General features: G+C 49.7%; 1 protein-coding gene across 5 annotated transcripts in view; it reads right to left on the bottom strand.

Annotated features, from left to right (window-relative positions):
* SP3 (Sp3 transcription factor) overlaps positions 1 to 4921 on the bottom strand; it is a 49211-nt gene extending 44290 nt beyond the window's left edge. For 2 of the 5 annotated variants that reach the window (XM_040357727.1, XM_040357726.1), the window contains exons 1-2: positions 4705 to 4920; positions 4395 to 4507 (exon numbers count right to left, since the gene is read on the bottom strand). In XM_040357727.1, the coding sequence (XP_040213661.1) occupies positions 4395 to 4507; positions 4705 to 4711 (120 nt within the window). In that variant the 5' untranslated portion in view covers positions 4712 to 4920. Of the gene's footprint in view, positions 1 to 3914; positions 4059 to 4101; positions 4220 to 4394; positions 4508 to 4704 lie in introns of those variants that run through there. The other 3 variants (XM_040357725.1, XM_040357729.1, XM_040357728.1) reach the window with 3 other exon arrangements.
* Positions 4922 to 12074: the final 7153 nt, after the last annotated feature.

The following is a 12074-nucleotide window of genomic DNA, read 5'->3' as shown; positions in this document are numbered from 1 at the left end:
AATTATTTTACACACAAAGGCCTGACTGCAGCTCTATCGGAGACTATAAGCCAATGTACATCCTCAGCTTGTGAGTCAGATGTTTTGGTCTCAGCTGGCACTACCCTGAATACCAGGCTCCCAACATGAGTACATGAAGTGACTTTGGAGTGCCAGTGGTCATCAGGTGTTCCAAATGCTGAGGCAGGGACAGGCATCATGGAACTCTGCTGCTGTGGAATTATAAGCACCCAATGGTCATCCACTAGTCAAGGGGTACATGATGCAAGCCAGGTCTTGCAGTTCTGCAGCCAAAGCCATAACTACATTGAAGGCAGATCAACAGGAAGGACTATGGGCTCAATGAGTGCCAGTGGTCACTGGGTGTTCTATACCCTGGGGCAAGCACAGGCATCCTTGGGCTCTACAGCTGTGGAACTATAAGCACCCAATTTGCATTCACAGCCAGGAAGTGGCAGGTGGTTGGGCCTGAGCTGGCACTACCCTGACCAGGCATGGGCACATTATGCAGAGTAGTGCGGCATCCCTCACAATTTCACAGCAGCTGGACACGGAACGAGAGGTTGAAGGGCACCGTGACTGAGGGGTGCTAGAGGTCATCGGGTGTTCTATATACTGAGGCAAGCAACCTGGAGCTCTGCAACTATAGACCCAAAAGCACCCAATAGTCATCCACGGGCCCACTCTCAATTACACAGCAGCTCTGGGGTGGAATAGGTCATCAGGTGTTCTACAACCCGAGGCCGGCATCTGTTCTTCCAGGGCTGTGTGGCAAGCCGTGCCTTATAGTTCTGCAGTCTCAGCCCTCCCAACATTGTAAATGGGCCAACTCTGAACACCCAGCTCCAATTATAGTCAATGGGCACATTGCAAAAGGGAGGGTGACATGCCTTATGGTCACAGCAGCTGGAAATCCAGAGCTTCAGACTGCATAGGTCTATGGACATACTGGGGCTCTGAAGCTGTAGTACTATAAGCATCCAATGCCCATTCACAGCTGGGGAGGGGGTCCACAGGATGCTGGGCCTCAGCTGGCACTACCCCAAGACCCCTTTCACACTGAGCCTCTAAATAGCACCCGAAAACCGCCTTCAATTAATTACAGTATGTCTTTTCGCACTGGGGCGCAGCGCTTGCAGGGCATTAGGAAAAGTCCTGCAAGCAGCATCTTTTGGGAGGTTACGCCCTGCCCATTGAAATGACTAGGCAGCACTTCCAACGCGCCTGAAAAGTGCTTTGGAAGCGCCGCAACATGGACGCTTTTAACCTTCTTCGGGTTCTGGCGGGTGTTAAAAGCGCCCTGCTAGCAGCTGAAAAGCGCTGTTAAAACTAGTGGCGATTTAGTGCCAACGCAGCTCAGTGTGAAAGGGGTATAAATACCAGGCTCCTACTATAATCATGAAGCAGGCGCATAAGAAAAGCCATGGCATACAGTCCTGCAGCCTCAGTAATCCCAGCACTGCACGCAGATCAACAGAAATAACTATGGGCACAGTGACTGAGAAGTTTCACAGGTCATCAAGTGTTCTATACTGTGAGGTAGGGACCGGCAACCTGGGGCTCTGAAGCTGCACCCAATAGTCATCCTAAGCTTGGAATGCACATGTAAATGGGTCTACTCTGTGCACCCGCGTCTTACTATAAACCAGGGATCTCCAAACTATGGCCCTCCAGCTGTTGCGGAACTACACATCCCCTGAGGCATTGTAAAACTCTGACATTCAAAGACATGACTAGGCATGATGGGAATTGTAGATCCTGAACAACTGGAGGGCCATAGTTTGGAGACCCTTGCTATAAACAATAGGTACATGAAGAGTAGAGTGACATGCCTTATGGTTAAAGAGCAGCTGGAAAAACCAAGCCTATGGGCAGAGTGACCGAGAACTACCAGTGGTCAATCATCAGGTGTTCTATACCATGAAGGCACCTAACAGTCATCCTTAGACTGAAGTCACAAGTGCATGGGCCTACTCCATCAATGGGCACATGAATCAGTGGCCAAGCACATCTTCAATACCCTACAGCCCCTTTGTCAGGAGCGCCTCCACTAACTCAGCGGTGGATCCCCCCTGATCAGGCAGATGACAGGTCCTGTCCTCCGGATTGGATGGCGGCAGGTGTCTGTTTACATGTGTCCGCTGACATTTGCCACTCCATAGAAGAGAGTGGAGGGTCCGATAAGGTGCACCTGAAAAACTGACAGATGGATCTGATTGGACTGCCCGTGAGAAAGGGGTCTAAGGTAGGGACATGCAATCCTGAGACTCTGCAGCTACGAGACCATAAGCACCCAATGGCAATCCTCAGCCTGGAAGTCACAGGTATATGGGCCTACACTGAGCACTAGGCACCCACTATAGTCAATGGCCACAGGAACATGACACCCTCAAGCTGCCTACACAGCTGATGGGTACAGTGTCGGGGGGTTGGTGTCATATGGGCACAGCAGCTGGAGGGTCAGATGGGCACAGTGGCTGGGGGATGGGGGTGTGTGTGGTGTCAGAGATAAGCAGAGTAGCTGGGGGGGGGGGGGGTCAGAGATGGCCATTGTTTGCGTGAGGGGGTGTGGTTGGTAGAGATGGGCACAGTGTCTGGATGGGGAGGGTGGTAGAGCTGGGCACAGTGGTAGAGATGGGCACAGTGTCTGGATGGGGACAGTGGTAGAGATGGGCACAGTGTCTGGGTGAGGTTGGTAGAGATGGGCACAGTGTCTGGATGGGGACAGTGGTAGAGCTGGGCACAGTGTCTGGGTGAGGTTGGTAGAGCTGGGCACAGTGTCTGGATGGGGAGGGTGGTAGAGCTGGGCACAGTGTCTGGATGGGGAGGGTGGTAGAGCTGGGCACAGTGTCTGGATGGGGAGGGTGGTAGAGCTGGGCACAGTGTCTGGGTGAGGAGGGTGGTAGAGATGGGTGAGGAGGGTGGTAGAGATGGGCACAGTGTCTGGATGAGGAGGGTGGTAAAGATGGGGGGGGGGGTCAGAGATGGCCATTGTTTGCGTGAGGGGGTGTGGTTGGTAGAGCTGGGCACAGTGTCTGGATGGGGAGGGTGGTAGAGCTGGGCACAGTGTCTGGATGGGGAGGGTGGTAGAGATGGGCACAGTGTCTGGATGGGGACAGTGGTAGAGATGGGCACAGTGGTAGAGATGGGCACAGTGTCTGGTGAGGTTGGTAGAGCTGGGCACAGTGTCTGGATGGGGAGGGTGGTAGAGCTGGGCACAGTGTCTGGATGGGGAGGGTGGTAGAGCTGGGCACAGTGTCTGGATGGGGAGGGTGGTAGAGATGGGCACAGTGTCTGGGTGAGGAGGGTGGTAGAGATGGGTGAGGAGGGTGGTAGAGATGGGCACAGTGTCTGGATGAGGAGGGTGGTAAAGATGGGCACAGTGTCTGGATGAGGAGGGTGGTAGAGATGGGCACAGTGTCTGGATGAGGAGGGTGGTAGAGATGGGCACAGTGTCTGGGTGAGGAGGGTGGTAGAGATGGGCACAGTGTCTGGGTGAGGAGGGTGGTAGAGATGGGCACAGTGTCTGGGTGAGGAGGGTGGTAAAGATGGGCACAGTGTCTGGGTGAGGAGGGTGGTAGAGATGGGCACAGTGTCTGGGTGAGGAGGGTGGTAGAGATGGGCACAGTGTCTGGGTGAGGAGGGTGGTAGAGATGGGCACAGTGTTTGGGTGAGGTGGGTGGTAGAGATGGGCACAGTGTCTGGATGAGGAGGGTGGTAAAGATGGGCACAGTGTCTGGGTGAGGAGGTGGTAGAGATGGGCAGTGTTTGGGTGAGGAGGGTGGTAGAGATGGGCACAGTGTCTGGATGAGGAGGGTGGTAGAGATGATCGGGTGTTCTTCCATCCCGGAAGGCAGACATCCTGGGGCTCTGCAGTTACCAGGAAGCCGCAATCCCCGGCCTGTGCCGCATACCTAACGAGGGGCACGCTGGGCCTTGCAGTCCCACAGGGCGGCGGTGTGACCCCCTCCAGAGCCGGCCACCAGGGAGGAGGAGCGGTGGGATGGGTGAGCCGGGGAGGAGGTGGGGGGTTATGGAGGACATCTGCCCTCCCTCCCCCTAGGGGGGTTGTCTACGATCCAGCCCCGGCTCATCACTTACCGCTCCGCCATCGGCACCGCCGCCACCCTCCGCCGATCCCCGCCGCAGCTGCCATCGGAACCAGCGCTGACGGCGGAGCGTCCTACCCACAATGGGCGGGTTCACATGGAGAGAAGTGGGTGGCCGTTAGTCCGGGGCTGACACAGGAAGGACGCTTCATGTGGCCTTTATATATTTTAGTGTCCGGGACCCCCGTACCCCCCGCCTGTCACCGCTCCGGCCTACTCCGCACTGCCCCGGAAGGACGGAGGAGGAAGGAGGCCTAGGCCCGGAGCCTGCGGCCTAGCACTTACCTGGCCACCGCCTTGCTCGCTGTCATCGCTGCTGTTGCCGTGCTGCAGATACTCGTTCTGCCCGTCCACCTCCATGGCGGCCATTTCCTCTCTCTTGACGGGCTGTTCAGGAGCTGAGGGGACAAAAGAGACAAACACGACACCGTCAGCGCCATTGCTGGGTCTTCCCCCTCCTCTCCGCCCGGACTCGGTCTCCCCTCCCTCCTCACAGCCTCCCTCCTCCTCCTCCCCGATCCCTCTCACACACACACTCCGGTCGCACCGCTTGTGTTTTCCGCCGCCGGTTCGCGGGCGGGCGCCTTTTACGTACCCGTCATTGTTTGTGGCCGGATTAAAGGAACACAATCTCCAAGGAGAGAGAGGGGGAAAGCCAACAGGCCCGGGCAGGGCTGCGCAGGCCGCGGTGGCTTTATTAGACGCGTGACATGATTAGAGTATAATAATCACAGGCGCGCTGCGGACGGAGAGAACCAGGCGCGTTTTTTTTTTCCTATTTTGATTGACGGTGCGGGGAAACACAAAAGGTGGGGCTTGCGGCCAGTACGGGGGACGTGACGCGTCAACACGTACGGAAGATCCGCCCCCGTTCCGTGCTGCAATTGGCGGTGGCTTGGTCGTCGGATGTATCTGATTGGCTAAGGCACACGTCCGTCTTCCTCTGGGACTTTTTTTCCTTTCTTATTACGCGGGCTTCCTGTGAAGCTTGCGTGACGTGCGCGCTCCCTGTGTTTACTATCGCAGACAATGAGCGGGAGGAAGAGGCGCAACGGGACCGCGCTGCGAGCCGACCGGAGGAAAGGCTGCGGGCCCTGCGTACTCCCACTCTGGCGGACCCGGTGCCGCTCACTGACGGAGACGTGCTCTTAGGGTGTGCTCACAGGGAGAAGAGGCGGCAGCCATTTTGTTCCGCAGCGTTCAGCCAGCCGCTTCAGCGGGATTTAGAGCACGCGTTCCTGTTGAAGTGATAGGCTGGATGTAGGTCCTGTCTACAAAATGGCTGCCGCGGCTCTGTGTGAGAGGGACACACGATTCATTTTCCTGTGTGAACCGAATAAAGTATTGAATGTGTGATATTAAAGGACAACTCCACCCGAGCTGGTTATTACCTCACCCCCCTCTGTGCAATGATGGAGACACGTGGCTGAAGAGGACCCCAGGGCAGAGCAGGGGCCATTTTGTGTTTAGCAGCACACAGCTTGTCATTGCTTCTGGATCAGATGTAGTGACTATAGAGGGAGAACCCCCCATTCTCTGTAAATGGATAAGAACTCGGCAGAACAATAGTCAGAAGATTACAGAGGAGCTCCAGTCTGGGGGAGGGGTGGATTAAAAGTCAGCAGCTGACTTTTAATATAAGGACAATTGCCTGTCCCGGGAGCCCGCAGTGTCGCTAACCCATGCCCATTCATCCATCCGCTTTGGGTGCAGGCGCCGGCATCAGGGGTGTATTTAGGTTTTGTGCTGCCCTAGGCCTGACTAAACTCGTGCACCCCCTCATTTAAATATGACCCACCCCCTTCCTGTTATGGCTACACCCCTTGCGGTTTAAGACCCACCCTGAAACTTTCAAGAGGGGACACACGTTTTGATGGCCTGGGGGTCAATGGATTGCCTTAATTTGCATAGATTTCCTCTCACTTCCTGTTTGGCTATGGGACATGAAGTGAAGGGAAATCTCTGCAAAGGGACAGGGATGGTAAAAAATTAGAAGCGACGCCCCCCCCCCCCCACCGTTGCAGAATGCCAACCGCCCACCTACTGGAAGCAGTGCGGACGATTTATGGGGGCGCTACAGTAATTCGCCTAACAGTGTAGCGCAAGCCGGCGGGGACACTGTCCGTGCTGCCCTAGGCCTGGGCCTTGTTGGCCTAGGCCAGGATACAGCATTGGCCGGCATTGCAAATAAGGGAAACCAGTAATGAAGCCTTAAGGCCGAGTATCCACTGCACATGTTAGACGTTTACAGCTACACAAACTGTAGCTGCTGCTTTCTAAAGCACAGACACTCACCCGCCCACCCAGGGCTGTCCTCACCCGAGACCAGTTTCTTCAGCAGCTTAAAGTGGAGTTCCGCTTGGGGAAAATAAAAAGCAGCTACAAATACAGCAGCTGCTGACTTTTAATATATGGACACTTACCTGTCCAGGGAGACCGCAATGTCCTCACCCAAAGCCAATCTTCGGATCAACGCTGCCACCATTCCTGCTAAGAGAACCAGGAAGTGCAGATTAGTGACTTCACACCTAATTCCCTACTGTGCATGAGATAGGTGCGCTGTGCGTTCTGAATGGTCCCTGCTCTCTTCTGGGACCCGTGTGTCTCCGAGAAGACGGGGTAGAAAGGCTGGCAATTGTAGAAAGAAATGTTTGGACAGCCGCACTCTGGAAAAACCTTCTCGGTTGCCTTTTATTGATAAAAGTATTCAAACACCACACATCACAGCAAAGACAGGGGCATACAGCTGACGTTTCGCACTACAATCAGTGCTTACTCATAGCTAGAAGAGAGGCTGGTGGTAGTGTAGTTCGCCACCCAATGTGCAGAAAAAATTGCCGGAAGTGGGAGAAAATACCTGGATTTAACGGGGACCTGCTCCCCCCCCTGAAAGGTGCCAAATGTTACACCAGAGGGGGGGAGGAATCCGATCAGCCGGAGTTCCATTTCTGGGTGGCACTCCGCTTTAAAGTGATTGTAAAGTCTCATGGTTTTTCACCTTAATGCATTTACCACTTGCCCACTAGGCAAATTTCAGCACTTCTCTTCTACATGTAAAAATCATAATTTTTGCTCGAAAAATAACTCAGAACCCCCAAAACATTATATATTTTATTGAGGGTTGGGGGGGGGGGACACTCATGAAAAAAAAGTAAAGTTAGCCCAATTTTTTTGTATAATGTGACAGGTGATGATACGCCGAGTACATAGATACCTCACACGCTTTAAAATTGCGCACACTTGTGGTATGGCGCCAAACTTCAGTACTTAAAAATCTCCATTGGCGACGCTTTACATTTTTTTTACAGGTTACATGTGTAGAGTTACAGAGGAGGTCTTGTGCTAGAATTATCACTCTCACTACCATCCGCGGTGATACCTTACATGTGTGGTTTGAACGTTGTTTACATTGTGGGAGTGACCTATGTATGCGTTCGCTTCTGCGTGCAAGGATGTGGGGATAGGGGTGCTTACATTTTTTTGTATTGTTTATTTTATAAAAACATTTATTTTTTTACATTTTCCCTTTTGATAAATATTTTTTGATCACTTTTGTTCCTATTTCAAGGGATGTTACATCCCTTGTAATAGGAATGGTGCGCGAAAGGTCCTCTAGGTAGTAAAGGTTAAAGGGGTTATAAAGGTAAATGTTTTTTCACCTTAATGCATCCTATGCATTAAGGTGAAAAAACATCCGACGGTACCGAACCCCCGTTTTGCTTACCTGACCCCTCGAAAGTCCCGCGCGCGTCCACGTGATCCGCTTCGGTTCCCAGCCTGGCCGTTGATGGGCTAGGCTGGACGGATTGATAGCAGCACAGCCATTGGCTGGCGCTGCTGTCAATCACATCGGATGACGTGGTGGGCCCGAGTGATACAGTCGCTCGCAAAAGCTTTCCACCATGCGAGCTCGCATTAAGGTGGAAAGCTTTTGCGAGGAGGAGCCGAGACAGCCGCCGAGGGACCCCAGAAGACCGGATTCGGAAACACTGTGCAAAACGAGCTGCACAGTGGAGGTAAGTATAACATGTTTGTTATTAAAATAAAAATCTGCCTTTAGTGTTCTGTTCATTTAAGATCAAAACAAAAAAGAACTATCACAGCCTTTCCTGCCGAGTCCCCGGCTTTTTTTTCTTCCACCGACCCGGACGTGACATCACAACGTCGTGCCTGGGCTTCTGAGAGTCATATAGAGATTGCCGGATTGAGCATCTGTCCCTCGGAAATCTCTATACCTAACTTCCGCTGGCAGTTTAACAAAGGGGAACTCCAGATCCCGCCCCCCCATGTGAATTGGTAAGGGGTACATTGTACCCCTACCATTTCACAAAAAAAATGTTAAAAACCACAGGAGACAAAAAGTAAAAAAAAAGATTCCACGCCGATATACGTTAGCACTTTGAAGAGGGATATCTCTGTTATGGCAGCAGCTAGCTAGCTAAACTGGGCCCGGCGCATCGCTGAGATGCCGATGCGCGTGCCTGGCAGCCACGATGTCCGCCAGGTACCCGCGATCGGCAGTGACGTGGAGCTCTGTGTGTAAACACAGAGCTCCACATCCTGTCAGGGAGAGGAGACCAATGCTGTGTCCCTTGTACGTAGGGACACAGATCGGTCACCTCCCCCAGTCAGTCCCCTCAACCCACAGTAAGAATCACTCCCAGGGAATACATTTAACCCCTTCCTCGCCCCCTAGTGTTAACCCCTTCCCTGCCAGTTACATTTATACAGTAATCAGTGCATATATATATATATACTATAGCACTGTTCGCTGTGTAAATGTGAATGGTTCCAAAATAGTGTCCGATGTGTCAGCCGCAATATCGCAGGCCTGACAAAAATCGCAGATCGCAGCCATTACTAGTAAAAAATTCAAAAATCTATCCCCTATTTTGTAGGCGCTATAACTTTTGCGCAAACCAATCAAACGCTTATTGCAATTTTTTTTATTTTTTTTACCAAAAATATGTAGAAGGATACATATCGGCCTAAACTGAGGGAAAAAAAAGTTTTTTTAAAAAAAATGGGGATATTATTATAACAAAAAGTAAAAAATATTGTGTTTTTTTCAAAATTTTCGATCTTTTTTGTTTATAGCGCAAAAAATAAAAACCGCAGAGGTGATCAAATACCTCCAAAAGAAAGCTCTATTTGTGGGGAAAAAATGATAAAAATATAATTTGGGTACAGTGTTGTATGACCGCGCAATTGTCATTCAAAATGCGTCAGCGCTGAAAGCTGAAAATTCTAAAGCCATACATGTAAAGCACTATCCTCCATGTTCACAAACAAAGGTAATATCCCTTTAAATCTAGAATACACCACGTTCAATTTATGTTTGAAATAAAGTCCCCAAAAAAGTCCCTTTTATATTAAAAATAATAAAGTGGTAAACACTCCACAAAAGTGCTTGTGGAAACAAAATAATTCTCTTGTGTCAGGATGCGAGTAAACAAATCCAGTCGCCGCCACAAGAAAAGATAGCCAAGCTCCGTAATATTATTTTTGTTTTTTCAAAACGTTCAATATTTTTTCGTTTATATAAAATAAAAAATAACCCAGTGGTGATCAAATACCACCAAAAGAAAGTTGTATTTCTGTGAAAAAAAATGATATCAATTTAATTTGTGTGCAGTAATGCATGACTGCAATCCTTAGAAAATAAAACACAACAAAACTAAACAAAACACACTGGGGCAGATCCACAGAGCAAGTACGCCGGCGTATCTACTGATACGCCGGCGTACTTTCAAATTTCCCGCATCGTGTCTTTAGTTTGAATCCTCAAACCAAGATACGACGGCTTCTGGGTTCGATCCGACAGGCGTACGGCTTCGTATGCCTTCGGATCGTAGGTGCAATACTTTGGCGCCCGCTGGGTAGAGTTCCCGTTGTTTTCCGCGTCGGATATGCAAATTAGCGATTTACGACGATCCACGAACGTACGCGCGGCCGTCGCATTTTCTAACGTTGTCTCTAGTCGGCTTTTTCCGGTGTATAGTTAAAGCTGGTATTTTGCGGCGTATAGATAGACTTGCCATGTTAAGTATGGCCGTCGTTCCCGCGTCAAAATTTGAATTTTTTTTTTTTGCGTAAGTCGTCCGTGAATAGGGATGGACGTAACTCACGTCAAAGTTAAAAAAATTACGTCCTAGCGACGTCATTTAGCGCAATGCACGGCGGGAAATTTTGGAGCAACGCATGTGCAGTTCATTCGGCGCAGGGTCGCGCTTCATTTAAATGAATCACGCCCCCTACCCGCCGATTTGAATTCCGCCGCCAGAAATACACTACGCCGCCGTAACTTAAGGTGCAAATTCTTTGAGGATTCGAAGATCCGCCAGGTAAGGTACAGCGGCATAGCGTATCTCTTATACGCTGCGCCCATCTAATCTGTGGATCTGGCCCACTTTTTTTTTTTATGAGCAGTGTTAGTTTAAAAATAAATATTATTACTCCAGATAAAATGCACACATTGGGGTTGATTTATCAAAGGCAAATAGACTGTGCAGTTGCACCCTGCAAGTGCAGTTAGTTGCTCCAGAGCTTGGTAAATGATGATAGGTTCAGTTTGCAAAATAATACCCAATCACGTTCAAGGAAAAAAACGAATAAATGCACTTTTGATTGCACATGATTGGATGATGGAAGTCAGCAGGGCTCCCCCTCATTTACTAAGCTCTGGAGCAACTGCACTTTCAGAGCGCAATTGCACTTTGCAAAATGCAGTCTATTTGCCTTGTAAATCAACCCCAATGTGTGCATTTTATCTGGAGTAATATTTATTTTTAAACTAACACTGCTCATAAAAAAAAAAAAGTGGGCCAGATCCACAGATAATTAGATGGGCGCAGCGTATCAGAGATACATTGTATTGTGTAATGTGCCTTGTTTAAAATAACACTAAAATTATGATTCTGGTGCAAAGCATTGCAAAGTTATTTACAAATAAAATAATAGGGTTGATTTACTAAAGGCAATCAGACTGCACTTTGCAAAGTACAGTTACTCCAGAGCTTGATAAATGAGCAGAAGCTCTGCTTACTTTTATCATCCAATCATTTGCAAGCAAAAACTCATTTATTTTTTATTTTCCATGCATGTGATTGGGTATTATTTGCAAAGTCAATCTTTACCTCATTTACTAAGCTCTGGAGCAGTTGCACTTTGCAATGTGCACAGTCTTAGACAGGTATCTGCACCCCCTCCCCCCTGAAAGGTGCCAAATGTGACACCGGAGGGGGGGGGGGGGGTTTCCGATGAGTTCCACGTTTGGTGTCATTCCCAACCAGCCTTAAGGGAGAACTGCTATGTATAATTTTGGTTCCCAATGTACAGTTCTAACCTTCGACCCTGAGATTAGGAATCTCTTATTCTACCAATTTTGTATATGTTAGACTTTTACACCAATAGTTATGTCATTCCCAACCAGCATCAGAGATAGAGGGCAACAAGCTTTAATAACTTTTAAGGATGTACAAAAAAAAGTACGGGCATACCCCATTTTTAAGTACACAATGGGGTTTATTTACTAAAGCTGGAAAGCGCAAAATCAGGCTCACTTCTGCATAGAAACCAATGAGCTTCTAACCCCAGCTTGTTCAATTAAGCTTTGGTAATAAAACCTGGAAGCTCATTGGGCCAGATTCACAGTGAGAGTACGCTGGAGTATCTACTGATACGCCGGCGTACTTTCAAATTTGCTGCGTCGTATCTTTATTTTGAATTCTCAAACAAAGATACAACGGCATTTGGCTAAGATCCGACAGGCGTACGGCTTCGGATCCTAGGATGCAATACTTCGGCGCCCGCTGGGTGGAGTTTGCGTCTTTTTCCGCGTCGGGTATGCTAATTAGCTGTTTACGGCGATCCACGAAGCTACGCGCGCTCGTCGCATTCTCTTACGTCGGCTTTTCCCGTCGTAAAGTTACGCATTCTATTTCAATGGCTTATATTTATACTAGC

The sequence above is a fragment of the Rana temporaria genome, chromosome 6 (assembly GCF_905171775.1).
Source record: "Rana temporaria chromosome 6, aRanTem1.1, whole genome shotgun sequence".
Taxonomy (NCBI): domain Eukaryota; kingdom Metazoa; phylum Chordata; class Amphibia; order Anura; family Ranidae; genus Rana; species Rana temporaria.
This window is presented reverse-complemented; position numbering and strand designations above follow the sequence as displayed.